The sequence below is a fragment of the Anolis sagrei genome, chromosome 4, assembly GCF_037176765.1.
Source record: "Anolis sagrei isolate rAnoSag1 chromosome 4, rAnoSag1.mat, whole genome shotgun sequence".
NCBI classification, from domain to species: domain Eukaryota; kingdom Metazoa; phylum Chordata; class Lepidosauria; order Squamata; family Dactyloidae; genus Anolis; species Anolis sagrei.
This window is the reverse complement of record NC_090024.1, coordinates 49663049-49684077: the sequence shown is the minus strand read 5'-3', so window position 1 is coordinate 49684077 and position 21029 is coordinate 49663049. Positions and strand designations below refer to the sequence as shown.

The following is a 21029-nucleotide window of genomic DNA, read 5'->3' as shown; positions in this document are numbered from 1 at the left end:
ATGTGTTCAGTGTAACTTCCTCACATGTAAATATGCATATGCTAGTTTTTAGGGAAACTTTATTATTTCCGGAAAGCTCAAGTGAAAACCTGTGTCTTAAATATTAATGTAGGAGCCCCCGGAGGCACAATGGATTAAACCCTTGTGCCAGCAGAACTGAAGACTGACAGGTTGGAGGTTCAAATCCAGGAAGAGTTTGGATGAGCTCCCTCTGTCAGTTCCAGGTCCCCATGCAGAGACATGAGAGAAGCCTCCTACAAGGATGGTAAAACATCAAAACATCTGTGTGTCCCCTAGGCAATGTCCTTACAGACGGCCAATTCTCTCACACCAGAAGTGACCTGCAGTTTTTCAAGTTGCTCCTGACATGAAAAAATAAAAATATTAGTGATTTAGTGTTTGATAATTTAGTGCACTTCTTCTGATTGGTAACTCTTGAGGAGGCCCAACTACATAGGGATCTCAGTGGCCCAATCATTTATTGGTTGGGGGGGAGTGGTTTGACACTTCTAGGTTTAGGATACATGAATAAATATGTAGTTGGGTTTTTTTTATATTAAATCTATAAGAGTCAAAACTATGCCCTAGAGACTCACTATGTTGGGGTTATTTTTCTTTCTCTATGTGTATTGTGTAAACTCCATGCTCATTAAACTCTATTGTTGAGTAGCTATTTCATTAAGGATTCCCTCCTTTGCTTGGTATGAATCATCTTCTACCAGGCAATTACCTTTGCGTCCCAAAATAGTGATGGGCCTTTGAGCCTGACCCAGAACATCTGATTCATGACATCACAACTCACGTCTTAATATTTCCTCTGTGAAAGAATGCAACATTTTCCCCCATGGGGAAGTACCAGCAGAAAGGAGAGGTGTTGCCTAAAGCTATAACAGAAGCAAAAAAAATGCTGTTGTGTGTACTGACTGAGAGTAAGATGAACTGCCTGGGGTGGATTGGTAATTTTTGTGCAACTGAAACTTTCCCTATTAGTATGCAGTCTTGAATATTACACATTCTTTGATCTGCCTTCTGGATGAGAATTTCTCTCCTGGAATAATGTTTTCAAGTGTCCATTATAATAATGGATGTCCTTTATTTGAGGGCCAGAAGGCTTTTGCCTTTAAGACTATGTCCCCTAGTTTAGCATGGGACACTTGGCATTAATCTTGTCCCCAGTTTTAATTTGATCTTCTGAGTAGAACCATAGTATATGTGTCATATCTTCTTGTACAGCTGTGTAGTCCTATATTTGTGCTAGGCAATACAGTAAGTGAGTGAGTTGTTTTCTTTTAGGACATGTGAACTTGCTTTGTGTTGAAAAGATGTATCTCTATATCTTCAACTGGCCCCTTTAAATGCTTTACTTTATATAGTAGCTTCTACCTGCTAAGCATGTGCTTGCTATGGAATCAAACCAATGCAGAGCACCTTTTTAGGAGAACTTGATGTAAGTATTTATGTTTTTTTACATCTTATGCTTCATATGTTCATTATACATGGGAATATTTATCTTTTGGAATGTTTTCTAGCCACCTGTGTATATTCCCTGTAGGTCCACTTCATCGTTGCAATTTCATACTTTTCCACCTGAGGAATATTTAATTTTGGAGAACTTGATGCCCATTGCATTCTGTGATTTTCATATTTTTCCACCTGAGGAAGACTTAATATAGTCGAAACCGGTCTGGGATCTGGAAATCTTCTTTGTGGAAATCCTCTACAAGGAAGCAGACACTCCATATAACAGTTTCATTAGATAATGATCTTTTCATAGATTTTTGGATTTATAAATGTCTACTTACAAGAAAGTAAGGAATCCACACCCTTAAGGAGAAATCTTCTCTAAAGTATTTATGGTTATAAACTTGTGACTTTTTTTGAATGATCTTTACACTGCTCTCCAGAAGGGAATCGTTGTGACAATATTCTATGTTTACAACAGCTTTATGTTCTTTGTATATATGTCAATTATTGTAGCATATAAGTTGTAAAAAATGATTACTATTGTGATTGGTGTACTATTGTTTGTAGTGGCTTTGTGTCTTTGTGATTCATGAAATCCATTTTCTGTTTACATAGATTAGAAACAGGACCTTTATGATCTTGATTCTGTCCTGTTCTGGTAAATCCAAAAACCTCTGGAAATGCCGGAGACAGAATGCAGTGCTTTCTGTATGCAAATAAATATACTTTAGCAATCATCTGTATTCACACTCATGTGATGATTATCCTACTGAGTGTGAAAGAAAAGTCTCCTAGTCCACTTTAAGCATGCCTTATCATTAGAGATGGGAGCAAATATTTCTGTCTCCTGACTTGAAGCTTAAAGCATTTAGGTGTAGATTTGCTGGTGTAAGAAAATCTCAGTGAAAAGACATGGCTGTGTTTCAGATAAGGAGGGGAGAATGTAATTCATAATTTGGAAAGAAAGAAAGAAAGAAAGAAAGGTATTAAGAGATACCTATATTTGTAGCTCAATCAAGTTAGTTGTTAGAAACTAAAATGATATGTGTGACCAGTATTTTAGCTGACAAAAAAGTATGCAGATGTAACCAAGTGAATGTTCTTTGTGTCATGGACTGATACTTTAGGGCAGGAGTGGAAAAACTGTCACTCTCCAGTAGTTGGACCTCAACTCCCAGTAGACCTAGACAATGTGGAAAGCTGCTGTCACTCCTTGAACTGCTCTCAGAAGGCAATCAGCTATGAAAAGAGGAAGCGAGTAGTAGTTTCCATAGATGTATCCAATTCTGTCACAGGCCAGCACATATTCTGTGTTACTTGCCCTGTTGTGATCTTACTTTCTTCTAGCATATAGAGAAGATGTATGGGCTGCCAAAAGTTGAACAGAAGCAGTTTGACTCTAAAACATAAAAAGGTAGTGTTCTTTATAGATGTTCTTTTCCTGGTTTTGTGTGTGTAGAGCTTTCCCAAAGTGAAAAAGACTATGTGGGCAGAGGTTTTTGTACTGCTTCATTTTTCCATCTCCACAATGTTTTGCTTAAACTACCCCCTTAGATCCTACCCCCATTTATGGTTTATTCCAGTGTTGGAGACAAGAAGGAAGAGAAGGAAGCAACTTATTTCAGAGAAGTATAAAGAGAACAGACATGTGAATGGCAGCCACATTGTGTCTAGCTCAATGTGACATGAGCAGATAGTTGCCCAATTGCCTGCTAACCTCTTTTCCCTTCCCCTTACTTTTTCCATGGTTTCTTCATCTGTCTCTTTTTGCTACATTTGCAGTTTTCGGTCTTCAGAAAGTTTCACTTCACTCCTCTTTAAAAGTGCAAGCTCTCTTCAGAGAAAACAACCCATAATGCCCAAAGTCTTCCTCTTTTGGGGGGGGGGGGTGCAATAAACTGATCATACTACCAGGAATTACTGGGAAGAGTGGAAAGGAAAAAAATAAGAACCCAAGAACTGCTGAATTAAGCAAAGGGTATTTGAAATTCACAATGAACATTTTAGTTGTGATGCTAGAAGTCACAAGACGTTGTGTCATGTCAGGCATTGGTTTCCGTCCTGGAGCAAAACCGTCCTAGGACGCTAAAAGCACCCTGTCTGATGAAGATGTAAATCTTGCCTTAATCAGGCATTCTGAAAGGCATGGTTTTCTAGCAATGTTAACTAAACTCTAGAGCAGAATTCATACAAATAGGCATCAGAAACACACAGTGGGTCCTCTGCATCCACTGGGCTTTGGTTCCAGGACCTACAGTGGATACCAAAATCAGCAGATGCTAAATTCCCATGATAAAAAAATGACATATTAAAATAGTGTCCCTAATATAAAATATTGGACAACTCAAATGAGTGCTGGAGAGACCTGAGGACCTGAAATGATGAGATACGATAGCAGCTGTGCATATCTACACCAGTACAATACTAGGAAAATTAAGGTTTGCTCTTTGGAATTTCATGGGTGAATATTATCAGGGCTGGTTTAATCCATGAATATGCCCATAGATATGGAGCACTGGTGATATTATTGTTATTTCTTACCTGCCTCTCTCCATGAATTGAGGCAGGAAACAGCAGGATATTAAAACGAACATCAGTGCAAACCACATAACACCTAAACCAATTAAAACATCAATTTAAAAGAATATATGAGATCGACACATTTAAACAATCAGTATGTGTGGATAGGCCAAACTCCACATTTTCTATAAATTAAAACACACAGGTACAGTATTACCAAGCATCATAATCATCATTGGCTATCACTTGTGGTCGAATATGATTGTCTTCCAAGTGTAGGGTCTTGGTAATGGGTCCGTAGGTGACTGTAGAAACCTATTATTGATCCACATGTTCCTTAACAATGAGGACATCAATTTCCAGATGGAAGGGTTGACTTGATGCGCCTTCCTCCTGGCATGAATTCCACAACACTGCTGGTCACAGCTGATTTCCATTTAGAGAGCTGTAGGGCCAGGGCTCTAGGGCCAGGGCTGTGTCTATGCCACAGTTTTTAAGGTTAACTTTAAGCCCATATTTAAATCTCTTTTCCTGTCCACCAACATTCCATTTTCTGTTCTTGAGTTGGGAGTATAGTAATTGCTTTGGGAGACAGTGATCGGGCACTCGGACAATGTGGCCAGTCCAGCAAAGTTGATGGCGGAAGATTATCACTTCAGTCTGGTGATATTTGCTTCTTCAAGAATACTGACATTTGTCCACCTGTCTTCCCAAGACATTTGCAGGATTTTTTAGTGGTAGCGCTGATGGAATTGTTTCAGGAGTTGAGTGTGATGTCTGTAGACAGTCCATGTTTTGTAGGCGTATAGCAGGGTTGGCAGGACAATAGCTTTATAAGCAAGCATCTTGGTATCCCTACAAATATCCCAATCCTCAAACACTCTTTGCTTTGTTCAAAAAAATGTTGCACTTGTAGAGCTCAGATGGCATTGTATTTTGGTGTCGATGTTGACTTTTGTGGAGAGGTGGCTGTCAAGGCAACAGAAATGGTCAACATTGTCTAACGTTGCACCATTAAACTGTATTTCTGGTATTGCAGAGGGATTGGCTGGTGCCTGCTGAAAGAGCACTTTGGTTTTCTCAATGTTCAGTGAAAAGCCGAGCTTTTTGTATGCTTCTGCAAAGGTATTTAAAGTAGCTTGTATGTCGTCTTCTGAATGAGCACAGACTACATTATCATCAGCGTATTGGAGTTCAATAGGCAACGTTGTTGTGACCTTGGTTTTGGCTTTCAGTCTGCAGAAGTTAAATAGCTTGCCATGTGTTTGGTAGGTGATTTGATTTCCATACCAGTGGGAAGCTTCCCATCACAAGGTGCAGTATCATAGCTATGAAGATGGAAATAAGGTTGAGGCAACAACACATCCCTGTTTGACACCTGATTCCACTTTAAAAGGGTCACTTTGGGATCCACAGGTTGTATTCAGACTCCAGAGGAAAACTAGAAGCTCATATATCACAAATATATCTCATATTTATATATGGCCAAGATCATTCATTTAGCAGGAAGGCCTTTATTTCCTGGAGAGTCATTATAGTTTCAAAACCAACACTAATGAGGAGATTTTAGAAACACTATTGAGAATCTTGCTGGAATAGACAGATTGACATATATGCCAGATGAAGGAGGGATCAAGCTTCAGGCATTGCTACTGGGAATGAATTAAGGTATTGTATATAATTGAGTATAAGCCGGCCTGAATATAAACTGGGGCACCTAATTTTATCATAGAAAATTTGGAAAACGTTTTGATTTGAGTGTAAGCCAAGGGTGGGAAATGCAGCAGCTACTGGTATATTTCAAAAAATTAAAAATAGATACCAATAAAATCACATTAATCAAGGCATCAGTAGGTTAAATTTAAGATAAGACTGTCCAGCTTTGATTAAATCCTTAGTCTAACCTTCTTCCATGTAAATGTTCTTATGTATCCTTCCAATAATAATAAAGAGAGTAAAATAATAAATGAAATAAAATCTCAATAATAGAGTAAAATAATGGACATGTAATAACAGTAATAATAGAGTACAAGAATAAATGTAATAATAATAAAGTAAAATAATAAATGTAATAATAATAATAATAATAATAATAATAATAACAGTAAAGGTTTCCTCTTGACATTAAGTCTAATTGTGTCAGATTCCGTGGGGTGGTGCTCACTCCAGTTCTAAGCCAAAGAGCCGCCGTTGTCCGTAGATGCCTCCAAGGTCATGTGGCTGGCATGACTGCATGGAGCACCAATATCTGCCTGTTGATCTATTCACATTTGCATGTTTTCGAATTGCTACGCTGGCAGAAGCTGGGGCTGACAGAGGGAGCTCATCCCTTTTGGTCAGCAAGTTCAGCAGCTCAGCAGTTTAACCCACTGCATGATTGAGGGCTCATATAACTATAATAAAGAGAGTAAATTATAAAGTTGTTGATAATAATAATAATAGAATAAAATAATGTAAATGTAATAATAATAATAATAATACAGAAAAATAATAAATGTAATTAATAATAATAATAATCATAATAATAATAATAATAATAGAGTAAAATAATGAATAACCTTGACTCAATAATAAGCTGAGGGGGGCTTTTTCAGCCTAAAGAAGGCTGAAAAAAATTGGCTTATACTCAAGTATATATGGTGCTGGAGATTTGATTTACTTTCTCTTATGTGTGTATGTGCGTGCATAAATTTCACAGGGTTTTCTTAGGCACGGAATACTCCAAGGAAGTTTTGCCAGTTCCTTTGTTTGAAATATAGACTGTAGCTCCTGGTATCACATACAGTGTCCCATTAAAGTATTAACTTGGGATGACCCTACTTAGCTTCCAAGATCAGAAGGCATTTGGTATCTTTGTGGTCTTTAGGCCCCTTTCCTTACCACAACAAGAAAAAAGTGTGATCAAGAGCACACAGTCCTGGCCATCATTTCCCAGAGGCCTGTAACTTCCATTTTCCTTGGTCAAGCTGGCCACAGTTCCCCAGCTTTGAACCTCAATACTTGTTAGCCCTCCTGAGCATGAACTATGTGTGAACTCACTTTACAGTAATTGACGTTAGCGGAGGACAAAAGGGGGAAAGTGGGAGGAGGAGAAAGAACTTGGAATAATTGTGAAAGCGGCGGAAAAAGTGGGAAGATAAAGAGTTTACGAGACTGCCCCTGTCATCTCAGCCCAGTTGGAGATTCTGCAGAAGTAATGTAGGCATAAGCATGTGGGCCAGTGAGATTTACATTCTAGTTGACCATCTATTCGTTGCAATCTTTGCTATTGCAACAGGATAATTGGGACTTGCTAACTATGCCTTTAAGGCAGGGAGTTGCCAGATAAGGGGAAATTACATAAGTAATGGTAACTTTTGAAAGAGAAGTACTTCAGCAAATGGCTAGATGGGCAATTTCCTTCCTTCTTCCCTCCCTCTCCTCATACATCATATCTACAGGTGAAATGGGCAACCCAATGTTTCAGGAAGTTCCATTCTGATTTCTTTTTCCGTCCTTCACTTTGGATCAAACTGGAATTGGCTATATGAATTGTTGACAATGTTTCAATAGGATTTTAATCTGTTTTACCTTGATATTTTGTTTACTGTTTTAAATTGATGTTTTATTTGTTATAGTGTTTTATCTTGTGGCATCGAATTGTTGCCTGTGTAAGCGCCCTGAATCCCCCCTCCATGGTTGAGAAGGGCGGGTTAGAAATGTTTGAAATAAGAAATAAATAATTCTCCAACAGAGTAATTTAAGCATTCCTTGACCACTGAGCACTCTTTAGTCATTGATCTTTAAAGTCCTTTCTTTCTCATTTGTTTTGTGTGTGTGTGTGTGTAAATCTTGAGTCTCCTGCTACCTCCCTCTGGGTTGGGCACATGGTTTTGTCTGCTTAATGAATGGCACTTGGAGACCTGAGATGATCTTAAGATGAGAAGGTTTGTGCCTCTTGCATATTGATACAACATGGATCAGTTTTGATAACATTGCCTACAGAAAGAGTCTGGTCACGAGAGTCTGGAGACCAGTCTTCATACAAACAAAAGAACACTGGTTAGAAAAGACATTAGATATAATGAACATGGACCATTTGACATTTTTATTAGCAAGATCACAGAACAAACAAACTGGACCCCCATCAAGGAATGGATAAAAGAAAATAACTTCAAGATGCTACTATGAACAGAGCTCAGGAGCTGAGAATTACTGAAGTTAAACAACCTAGAAAGGAAGAAGAAAGGAAATTCAAAAGTTTTTTTTACACCATTATAAAGAAGAATGGAAGTTTAATACATCTTTTTTTCTTTTCCCCCCCTCCTCAGTCCTTTTACTATCCCACCCACTCTTCTCCTTTCCCCCCTACCCCATATAGGACTCTATCCTTTTAAGGTTCACCCCTGTGAAAATTTACAGGGGTGAGCCTTAAAAGGATAGAGTCCTATATAGAGAGTCCTATATATATAGCTGATGAGAAAGACCTTGCTGCAAGAAGCGCGTTTATCACCTGATTCCTTAAAATGGTATTTACACCATGACATTTTTTATTTATATAAATAAAAATGTAATGTTCATTTGTGGGATTAACATAACTCAAAAACCACTGGATGAATTGCCGGCAAATTTGGCCACAAGACACCTACTAACCCAAACTAACAACCACTTAAAAAATTGATTTTGTCACTTGGGAGTTGTAGTTGCTGGGATTTATAGTTAACCTACAATCAAAGAGCATTCTAAACTCCACCAATGATGGAATTGAACCAAACATAGCACACAGGACTCCCATGACCAACAGAAAACACTAGAAGAGTTTGGTGGACATTGACCTTGAGTTTGGAAGTTGCAGTTCATCTACATCCAGAGAGCACTGTGGACTCAAACAATGATGGATCTTGACCAAACTTGGCATACATATTCCATATGCCCAAAAATGAATGCAGATGGAGTTTGGGGGAAATAGACCTTGACAATTAGTTGTAGTTACCAGGATTTATAGTTCACTTACAATCAAAGAGCATTCTGAACCCCGCAAATGACAGATTTGGGGCAAACTTCCCACAGAACCTCCATGACCAACAGAAAATACTTAAGGCCACCTAGTCCAACTCCCTTCACCAGGGCAAGAAAATGTAATCAAAGCCCTCCTGACAAAGAGCCATCCAGCCATAGATATAGATAGATGTATATGATTCACACGCATGCACACAGATATAGTATCATAGATTTGAAAGAAACTCCTAAAGAAGAACAATTAAATGTTGCATGTTCCAGAGTAGGCAAACCATACTATCTCCACATCAACACTGACACAGAAACAGCAAGAAATACTGTTTACCCACAAGCATAAAGAAATTACATATATTGGAAACCAACACTTTCTCATTACTTTATTTTCCAGATCACCAGACTGGGCTACAGCAACGCGTGGCAGGGGGATGGCTAGTAGTAAATAAAAGTGTTGACCTGCAGTTAACTAATAATCTATCTCTTTTAGCATGTTCAAGATTGTCTCTAATCAATTCCCTTGTCTCTTTTTCTCTTTCCTGTTCCTAGTTGACAATTTTCCTCTGATTGTGGGTATATTACAGTACCTAAAAACCAGTGTGGTGTTATGATTTGAATGTTAGAGAAAGATTTAAGGAGACTGTGTGAATCCCTTCTCAGCTGTAATAACTCAGTGGGTGACCTTGGGCAAATCCCATTCTCTTACAACTTCAACACACACAAGTTGTCCCCACCCCACCCCCGGAGGAGGGGAGACTGAAACCAGGGGGAAAACATCTTCTGAGGTCTGGATGCGTGTGGAAACAGGAGAAAGCGCCTAAAACATATGTGATGGGATCTGTCAGATTCAGTAATACGGAGGAATGGGCATTCTTAAGAATGGTGCCTTGGATCTCATCTAGAGTAGCGGGATTGAGAGGGAAAGTAAAAGAGCCTATAGAAATTGTGTCTAAGGAATGATGCCTTGGATCTCCTCTAAGCGGGTTGTTGTGCTAGAGGCAGTAGGAGGTGATCTTGTGAGATGGGGTAAGTAATTTCTCAATCTTCTTTAAAGATAAAATTTCACGCAAATAAGATGATTCTACCCCACCCCCACTTTCTCTCATTTCCCCCAGCTCCGTCTGATGCTGTCCTTACTCTAAGAGGACGGCAATGGTAAATCTCCCCAAATAAATCTTGCCATTAAAGCGTGTGCTGAGATTCTGTTAATTCAGCCTCGAAAACACCTAATTATTTATTCTTCCTTATCTGATTTCTTTGCATTCTTATACAAAGTAATTATTGATTTGAGTTTAGCTGGCTGTGTGCTAGTATGTGCATCTCTGACAGTTATAACATGTGTAGCTATAAAGAATTTTCCAGCCTTAGTTCTACATTGAGTGTCATTAAAGGCCTCAGCGGAGGTAAACTGTAATAGGAATAAAAATGTTTCCTGTTACACAGTCATACATATCTTTAAAACAATGAGAACAAGGAAGTGATAATTTTGTCCTCACACACAGAGAAGTGAAACATGAGCTTCTTGGGATTTTGATAAAATAACCACAGCAAGTGAATACAAGGACTCTGGTACTTGGCTGTGGGATTCCTTTACTGACAGCAAAGAAGTAATCTTAATTAAATTAGCAAGTGGCTGCTTAGCAAATTAAGACTTAGTGCTCTTTTAACTTAGGTTACATTTGTAACATACACAGTTATATCAAACACACTTAACCTGTTTCAGAAGCTTCACACAAATATCATCTAGAACAGTATTTCTCGACCTTCCTAATGCCATAACCCCTTAATACAGTTCCTCATGTGGAGATACCTGATACACCCAAAATCAGAATACTGGTGGGGTTGGCGGGTGGATTGATTTTGTTATTTGAGAGTTGTAGTTGCTGGGATTTATAGATCATCTACAATCAAAGAGCATTCTGAACTCCCAATAATGGAATTCAACCAAACTTGGCACACATAACTCCTATGACCAACAGAAAATACTGGAAGGGTTTGGTGAGCATTGACCTTGAGTTTTGGAGTTGTAGTTCACCTACATCCAAAGAGCACTGTGGACTCAAATAATGATAGATCTGGGTCAAACTGGGCATAAATACTTAATATGCTGAAATGTGAACACTGGTTGAGTTTGGGGAAAATAGACCTTGACATTTGGGAGTTGTAGTTGCTGGGATTTATAGTTCACCTACAATCAAAGAGCATCCTGAACACCACCAAGGATCAAATTGGGCCAGACCTTCCACACCGAACCCCCATGACTAACAGAAAACACTGTGTTTTCTGATGGTCTTTGGTGACCCATCTGGCAACCCCTCGCAACTCCCCCAGGGGTCCCGACCCCCAAGTTGAGAAACACTTATCTAGATAGCACATACATGAGAAGGATTTTCAGTACTGTGGCAACTCTGAATGTATTCATTCAGAATGCATTATATACTGCATTAATGTTCATGCCAGTTTAAGATTTGTATTAAGATTATCGGATGTTGTCTTGTACTCCATGACACCAAGGATTTGTAAGCTGATGTTTGTTCTCTGTGATTAGAAATGATGTTATGCAATTCCATATTCACAATATACCTATATTTTGCTTCCATCTTCCAGACCACTATCAAGACTAGGAAAGCGGCCTTTGACCAAACAAAAATTCCTTGCTTGTTCTGATCCTACATTGCTTCATGAGAACATGAGTCTTGCTGTGTGGTTTTGATGATGCCCTCTTGGGCATTGTTTCCCTTTCCTCAGTTATTCAACAAGACTAAAGCTGAAATACAACCAAACTTGGGGTTGGGGGAGGCAGTCATTCTGTCTCAGACCTTTTCAACATGCTGCAGTTCTGGGAATCTTGATTGGATCAATTTGGATCAGTTTGCACTTTTATAGACCTCGTTGATTAGCCTATCACATCATGGATGTGATAGGCTGAAAAGGCATACAATTTGAGACTGTAGTGAACTGAGTTCAGACAGCAGGCAAATGGATTTTGGAGTTCTTAGCAGCATCATACCCAAATGTTAACAGTTGTCCAGTAGTTTGAAAGAGATAGCTTGTGTTGGCTATCCAGTTGGTTACTTTTAGCTATGCATTCCTTGGGCTCTTTACCTGCTTCTGGCTTCGAGGTGCAATGCAGAAGTGGGCAGCTGATGGGCTCTTTGGAATCCAGTCCAAGCCACGCTTAACCTTTGTGCTCACGCTGTTCCACCATTGACTGGATGGAAGCAGAGTTTGGTGTGGATTAGCTGGGCAGCTGAAGCTTTTCAACATTCTCTGAGTCTACGGCAGCCTGAAGCATTTTGACTTTTCCCTCACTTCGTGTTTGCTTTGTACAGGGGCTTTGTGCAAGTCCAAGCCACAAGACCCAGAATCCTCCACCACTTCCTTTTCTGCCATAAAATTACTGTCAGTGGTGGAATAAGAGCTCCTTGAGAAAACTTAGTGGGCGCTGGATGTGTAACTAGCCCCATTTCCTCAAAGGAGGAAGTGGCAGTGGAAGCAAAAAAAGAGAGGTCCTTTTAGTCTTTTGGATTTCTGGAAAAGGTGGACTCCACTTTTATCCTGGAAAGTAATTAGTTGTTGCAATTAAATAATAATTATACAGATGCCAAACTACTTAACTACAATTTTATAAGGGGGTTGAAGAATCTCTTCCAACTCTGATTCTTTAACAAGTGATTAAACATGAGGGCATGTACAGCAAGTATACATATGACGTGATGGATTTTGAGTACTTCCTCCTTTCTTAGCTTCACAATAGCATTTAAGTTCCCCTTTCTCTTTGAGCAGCTCAAAACTTGGCAAAAATACTAGTGCTCTTTACTTTGGGGATTTTATTCTGAAATAGAAGAAAAGTTTGCAGTTATCCTACTGTTCTTGACTTCCCAGACCATGCTTTTCTGATGGTTGAGCATGCTAGGTAAAGCTTAAAATGGGAAAATAAATGACTAATTTCTATATAGATGTGTTTAATTTGTATTTGTCATTTATGGACTCTTTTATAGTCAAAAGGTAAAATAAAATTATGATAAAGAAAATCCCTAATTCAGTCTTTATCTCTGGTAGCCTTTTTTATTGTTGTGTGACTTCAAGTAAATTTTAATTTTAGAGATCCTAAGGTAAATGTATCAATTTTTATGGCACGATAAATTTGGAGAAAGTTGCCATTGCCTTTAATAGAGTATTTTTAGAGAGTACGTTGGTTCAGGCAGCCCTTTTGAACTTTAATTACGAATCAATAGTGTGTGCATGCGAAGTGGTTTGCTGCAATTTTAAAAATTTTGGACAGTATGTTTTAAATATATTTTAAGAGGTTTAAATTCTTTCAATTGTGTTTTGAAAAAAATATTGATATTTAATAGTTTTTTCAACTATTGTAAACTAAAGTTTTAATACTTTAAAAAATACTTTCTTTGCATGACATGGAGCCTGTAAAGGTGGGAAATCCAAGCCACCATATTTATGAATACATTCAGGAAATGCATTGGCTGGTTTTAACTAGGCTTGTCTAGTTTTTATCTTCAGGTGTCTAACAGTGGTTTTTCTTGATGCCTAAAATATGAAAGTGGTGACACAAGGCAGATTAGTTTAGGTTAATTATACTAGCATGAAGACTTCAGCAAGCGTTCACTATACAAAATTGTCAACATGTATGTGTGATAAAGCATTTTCTTTACATAATGTTGTTGTTGTTGTTTAACAGGGAAGTATGGGATGTATAAAATCCAAGCGAAAAGAGAGTCTGCATGGAGATGGAAATGATTCGAAGATTCACCCAGTACGTAAAACTGACCGAACTATTTATGTGAGGGATCCAACATCCAATAAACAGCCAAGGCCAGTAAGTAGATAGTTTCAGGGAAGATTTCAATCAGTGAGATCACAGCATGACTAGCATATTAATTTTTGTTTAAATAAGAAATAACATTTTAAAAAATATTTGGGTGGTACTGGGTTGCACAAATCAGAAAAATATGTCTGAATCTTTACATGCATTTTGAGTTCACACTGTCCTGGAGCACCTTGAATGTAGTGCCTGGCTGTTGGACAGTACAGTAATTGCAAAGTTTAACAGATTTTGTTCATTCTCTAATAAAAGTCGGTTAAAAAACACTTGGGAGATAATTTTCCTTACTGGTTTTAGCAACCTTTTTGGGCTTTCAACAATGGGCTTTCAGGACCTCCCATCTACCCTGGAACCTCTCTTCCATTTTTCTACTATAATACATGCTTGGTGCCTTCAAGTCATCTTTCATATTATGGTGCCCTATAAATTTCATAGGGTTTTCTTAGTCAGAAAATATTCTGAGGTGGTTTGGCTAGTTTCTCCCTCTCCCTGAAATATAGCCCACAGCACCTGATTTTCATAAGTGGCCTCAACCAAATACTAACGAGAACTGATCCTGCTTAGCTTCCAAAATGGGATCTGTTGCCTTTAACATAAGTATTCTTCAAATAGATTTCAGAAAAATCTTCCATCAGCTTCAGCATATGAGCAAACAAAAGTGCTTAGATCAATGGTTCCCAACCTGTGGTCCGTGGAGCACCAGTGGTCTGCAAAAACTAAAATATGGTCCGCAGCCTCTCCATTACTACAGTTTTTCTTTTCGTCATGTCAGGAGCAACTTGAGAAACTGCAAGTTGCTTCTGGTGTGAGAGAATTGGCTGTCTGTGAGGACGTTGCCCAGGGGACGCCCGGATGTTTTTGATGTTTTATCATCCTTGTGAGAGGCTTCTCTCATATCCCCGCATGAGGAGCTGGAGCTGATAGAGGGAACTCAGCTGTGCTCTCCCTGGATTCAAATCTGTGACCTGTCGGTCTTCAGCCCTGCCGGGACCAGGGTTTAACCCACTGCGCCACCAGGGGCTCCAACGAGAGCAACGAGACCAGTTGCAACAAGAGCAACTGGTTTCGCAAAACCCTCTTATAGTGCTTATTAAATATGACTTATTAAATATGTTTTTCTGTGGGCGAGCAGATGGTGACTACAGGATGGCATATGTTCTGTATCAGAAACTAGAGCTGATGTGGTCCATCCAATGTAATTTTCTGAATAAGCTCCCCAAATAACCAAACCCAATCTAAAGTTGACCAAAAACTGATCTGTAACCCTTTCGGTACTAATGTTGGAGATTGGTCCCTGGTCAAGTTGTCCCTGGTCAAGTGGTTCCTGGTCAAAAAAAAGGTTGTGAATTGCTGGCATAGAATGTATGCAGTTTAATCATCCTTCAGTAGTTTCAGAGGACTGTTCTTCATATGTATTATTTTTCACATGCTTTTTTAGGTGCATCTTTCAGAATATTGTAGTTTGTTGAAATTAGGTTGCTTAACATAAGGAGAAGTTCATTCTGGGCATGTGGATGAGGAAAATGCCATTGTTAAGCCTGCAGACTACCTCTCAGTAGCTCCCAATTTTTTAGGCAAAACGTAAAAAACATTTTTTAACAACACCCCCCCCCCAAAAAAAATCCTGTGATGTCATGCCACACCACCATAAGGATTTCTAGCCACAAATGATACTGGAAGTGAATTTCTGTTTTACTTCTCAGTTGAAAAAAGATTCAGAATGGCACTGCATGACATGGGACTTAGAGGGCATAGCACATCTTCTACATGCCTTCCACACACACAAAGGTCTTTTCGTAAAAAAAGTTAGGAGACATGACAGGGAATGAGCCATCCAAGATCCAGTGGGAGACTGGGGTGGACTCCAAAGCACCAGTGGTTAACTACACCTAGTCTAAAAAGGGAGGGGAATAGGCAACATGGAGTTGCATATACTTATGTGTTTATTCCACATACATTTAAACACCTTATTTTTTAAGTTAGAGACCATATTCCTTGCATCTCATCCTCAGACCATATTATGGGGCTAATATATTCTCGTGTTCTCTAAGCTCCTGAGCATATTTTCTTACTTGTGAATTTACTCTCGAAAATTTGATTTATTATCAACATCATAATATTTAAGGTGCAATAACATGATTGATTTTCTTTGATCCCTCCCCCCCCCCCAAAACAAACAAACAAGGAAACCCCACTAAGGCTGATTCTCTTAAATCTCTACGAACCGCCTACTAACATGAATTTCTAAATTACTCTCAGTCTTTTCCTGAATTACCTTCAGTGTTTTGAAACTAGAAGAGCAGAATCTATCAATTGCTTTTAAATTGCTTTTAAATCTTGACCAAGTCAACTTTTTTAAAAAAAGCAAAAACAAACAAAAATATGTTGCAAGTGCTGTTTAAAACTTTTAATTTTATACAAGTGACTTTATTGGAATGGTTTAATTGACTTCCTTGTTCTTATTCCAGACAAATGAGGATATACTTCTACCAGGTCAGAGATTCACTAAAGAAGGTATGTTTCTAATAGAAAATGGCTTCCTGACACAAATTGCCATATTAAGCATTTATCAATTTGTTAAATGATCAGGAATTACTTTTCTTCATTTTCTATATTAGAAGAAGATAGGGAGCATCGGTCTGTTGTAGTAGCCTTGTATCCTTATGATGGCATTCATGAAGATGATTTATCCTTCAAAAAAGGAGAGAGGATGACAATTCTGGAGGAGTAAGTATACAGAAGTATTCATTATTCTGCTTTTTAATTTTTTTTGGCTCTTAGAAAACCATTCCAAATTATATGTATGTTGCAGTTTAGTTAGGATTGTGTTGTTTGTACCAATCCCAACAGGTCAGAACTGTATATTTTTGTTGAATGAATGATTGTATTGTAGTGGATTGAAACCAATTCTGGTATGTGACTAAATTGTTTTGTTGTAAGATGTAGTGATGGCTGTTCACTTGGATGGCCATTAAAAGAGATAAGACAGTTATCACTGAAAGGTATCAGTGATATCTGTCTAATCTATCAGTATTTTCTAATTATGATGACTGTGTTTAGTCAATCCCTCACATTTGTTGGGATTAGGGGCACAGGAACCCCCCTTCCCAATTTAAGTGAAAACTGCAAATAAAGAAATTGCTATTTTTAAAGAGAATATCTCTTCAGTTCTTTAGTTTCTGAGACTTTCAGTATGATGGTCAACTTCTGGTGGAAGCTGAACATAAAATTGTGTTAGAGGTTGACTGTAAGAGTCACAATAGAGGGCTTAGAGAGAACATATCTAAGGAAATCCATAATCAAATCTGTATAAGTCAAAACCACAAATATGGATGTAGAACTATTTTCTTCCATTTCAGAGTCAGCATATAGTTGGTACAGAATGCAAGCTGAAGGGTACAACTATTGGCTGGCTTCCCATAGTGATTTGCTTGGCCTGATCAACTGCCATTCAGCGTTAGCTGTGGAAAGATAGAGTTCATCTGTTTAACCAGGACTGCTCTTAATATTTTTCTAACCAATTTAGAGGTAGATTCTCAATGTTTAGGGATATATCCAAGTGCTCAAAGCCCTTTTTACTGCTAGGCATATTTGAAACCATCAAATTGTTTCCTTTATTAAAACTCAAGTATTTTTGCTAAAGATGGCCAGTACTGGTTCACTTTACTCAGATGATGTGGCTTTTCTTTCCATCTTAGGCACGGAGAATGGTGGAGAGCAAAGTCCCTTGTGACTAAGAATGAAGGCTTCATCCCAAGCAACTATGTTGCAAAGGTCAATACTTTGGAGACTGAAGAGTAGGTGTATTTTAAGTGATTGTTCTTTATTCAATTTTTTTTCATATTCCAACAAAGGAAAAGGTGTAATTTATTTCCCCACAATGTTTTTCAGATGGTTCTTTAAAGATATCACCAGGAAAGATGCAGAACGGCAACTGCTAGCACCAGGAAATGCTCCCGGAGCATTCCTTATCAGAGAGAGCGAAACATTAAAAGGTACACTTTCAGGATTGCATTGGAGCCGAAAGTAAACTTAACTTCTGCCTTGATGTTTTTCCCCCTATAGTATAAATGAGTGTATTTACTGGTACATAAAACCTGTAGTAATGATCAGTTAATCTGAGTCTTTTAAATGCAGTCATATTCACCAAAAGAATGATAGGCATATCAAGTGGTTAAATTTGGCCCCCAAAATCATGTCTTGCTTGGTAAAATGCAGGTTTGGACTTCCAAATCCTAAATCATTGTAGAAAAGCAGGCAGGCTTTTAAACAGGAAACATCACTGTAGACAGTATAGTTACCTTAAACTGTATAATTGTTATGTCTAACTATATTTATTAGTTCCAACTAAAGTAAACCCACTGGATCATTTAAATCTGGACAAGTCAGAACTTATTTACATTCCATTGGTTCAAAGGACCTGCTCTAATTGGGAGTAACAATGATTTCGGGTTTAAAAAACCAAGACATCAAATCTATGACGATGTGTCTCTTAAGATCATTATCTATTATATTTCGTCGTTTTGTGCCTTCATGTCATTTTCAGTTTATGGCAAACCTAAGGTGAACCTATCATGAGGTTTTCTTGGGAAGATTTGTTCACAAGAGGTTTGTCAATGCCTTCCACTGAGGCTATTTACCAGTACTTATAGCCCACTCTTGTGTTGCTTTTGTTTGCTTTATTTATATTCCACCTTTCCCCCCAAACTGGGACCAAGGAAGCTTACAAATTAACATAATCACAATATAGTTAAAACTTACATAGATATAGAAGCAAACTGTTGATAATATTAAAAATATTTCAGTTATTCACTTTTAAAAGGACAGAAAAAAGTTTGAAAAGTACATTTGAAAACAATACCTCACCTTCTCAAAAGACTTTGAAACCTTTTGGAATAAAAGTCTTTGCCTCCCATTGGAAGGACAGCAAAGAGAAGTTCATTCTTGCCTCCACAGAAAGGAAGATCCCAGACCCAAGGGCAAACAGTATGAAGGCCTTGGCTCATGTCCCACCAGGCATCTATAATGGTGATGGGACTGAAAGAAAGCCCTCTGTTAAGAGTCTAAGGGTCCAGGCACTGAGATCAAAAGCATATCTTAGAACAGTGTTTCTCAACCTTCCTAATCCCACAACCCCTTAATACAGTTCCTCATGTTGTTGTGACCCCCAACCATAACATTATTTTTGTTGCTGCTTCATAACTGTAATTTTGTATCATAATGTATCATAATGTATTTTGAATCATAATGTATATATCTGATATGCAGAATGTAATTTTATTCAGTGGACCAAATGTGGCACAAATACCCAATATGCCCAAATTTGAATACCAGTGGGGTTGAGGGGGGATTGATTTTGTCATTTGGGAGTTATAGTTGCTGGGATTTATAGTTCATCTCCAATCAAAGAGCATTATGAACTACACCAATGATGAATGGAACCAATCTTGGCACAAAGAACTCCCATGACCAAGAGAAAGCACTGGAAGGGTCTGGTGGGCATTGATCTTGAGTTTTGGAGTTGTAGTTCACCTACATACAGAGAGCACTATGGACTTAAACAATGATGGAACTTGGACCAAACTTGACACGAATACTCAATATGACCAAATGTGAACACTGATGGAGTTTGGGGGTAATAGAGCTTGACATTTGGGAAGTGAGTTGCTGGGATTTATAGTTCACCTACTATCAAAGAGCATTCTGAACCCCACCAATGATAGAACTGGGCCAGACTTCCCACACAGACTTCATGACCAACAGAAAATTCTGTGTTTCCTGATGGTCTTTGGTGACTCCTCTGACACTCCCTCATGACCCCCCCCCCAGGAGTCTTGACCCCCAGGGGTCACAACCCCCAGGTTGAGAAACACTGTCTTAGAATAAGTTATTTCAGTAGGAGCAACATTTTCCCTAATCTTAGAGGTGCAGAGATAATAAGTAAACGGGGAAAGGAATTTGGAGGGGAGAAAGGAAAAATCTCACAGTTACAAGTTGTTTATAAGTACCTACTGTCATGATATGTTACATCTTACATAGTTTACATTAGCATATAAACCCTTACAATTTGTGCAGCTGAAATCAAATGGCAAATCAGATTAGTTGTATACTGCTCAGACAGGACTGGGCAAAATGAAACATTATGGGCCTCCAAAGAGGAGCCTCTAAAACCCTTCCAATTGCCACCCCAGTTCTGTGTTGATGACAGTTGCTATTTTAATAGGATAGACTGTATATCATAAATATTATTTTAGTATTAAAGTATTTGGGACATATCAACAAAAATAGTGATTCAGTGTATTTAATTTTGTCTACTTAATTAATAATCTTTTGCTTAAATCCATAGGTAGTTACTCTCTCTCCATCCGAGACCATGATGCACAACATGGTGATGTTGTCAAACACTACAAGATCAGAAGCCTAGATAATGGAGGGTATTACATATCTCCAAGAATTACTTTTCCCTGTATCAGCGACATGATCAAACATTATCAAAGTAAGACAGTAACATTACTCGATTATGTATCTGTTTGATTGCTGTTAATAAAAATAAAAACATTCCTCCATTTTGGATCTGTTTAGTCAAATGCATTTTGGACTTAGGGTGAAGCCTGTGCAAGGTGAACATTAATGAAAGTTGAGTGTAAAGGATGGGAATTGGAAGTAAATCATTTCTGATCAAAGGGCTTATATCAGTGTGGAACAAACCAACCTGTGAACAAAAGAGCCCATTAGCTGCAAACAAGAAGTCTTTGATTGCCAAGGATAAATAATATTTATAGAAATGTATGGACATAGCGATAAGGTGAAAACATTATCAGCTTTATTTGTGCTAATACTGTAACAGTGCTGGGAACATATTTGCTGTGGGAAAGAAAAATCACAACCACTGTTATAGCTTTGTTCATGTGGGTTTGTCATTCTTTTTGCATTCCACTAATTCCAGTAAACATAACCTTTTCACCAGTTTGGAAAAACCACACTTCTGTCAATCTTCTGACAAATCTTAGTCAGAATACTGTAGAGAAATAATTCTTTTAATGTGGGCTGCCAGTAAACAACCATGTTTAATTAAAAATATAAACTTTAATGTCATAAGTACATGAAAGTTACACTTGAATAGTTCCCTAGTGATCAAAATAAGCTTTCAGAGGACAGAGATCTAACAATGAGTTTCTGATAACAGTTAAACTATGGCTTTTGCTTCTAC

The 21029-nt window shown here is 38.2% G+C and overlaps 1 protein-coding gene across 3 annotated transcripts in view; it reads left to right on the top strand.

Moving 5' to 3' along the window:
- LYN (LYN proto-oncogene, Src family tyrosine kinase) overlaps positions 1-21029 on the top strand; it is a 61828-nt gene that overhangs the window by 15794 nt on the left and 25005 nt on the right. Inside the window, exons 1-7 of one of the 3 annotated variants that reach the window (XM_060775337.2) lie at positions 12801-12892; positions 13676-13813; positions 16288-16333; positions 16438-16546; positions 17518-17616; positions 17711-17814; positions 20166-20315. In XM_060775337.2, the coding sequence (XP_060631320.2) occupies positions 13682-13813; positions 16288-16333; positions 16438-16546; positions 17518-17616; positions 17711-17814; positions 20166-20315 (640 nt within the window). In that variant the 5' untranslated portion in view covers positions 12801-12892; positions 13676-13681. Of the gene's footprint in view, positions 1-12800; positions 12893-13675; positions 13814-16287; positions 16334-16437; positions 16547-17517; positions 17617-17710; positions 17815-20165; positions 20316-21029 lie in introns of those variants that run through there. The other 2 variants (XM_060775338.2, XM_060775335.2) reach the window with 2 other exon arrangements.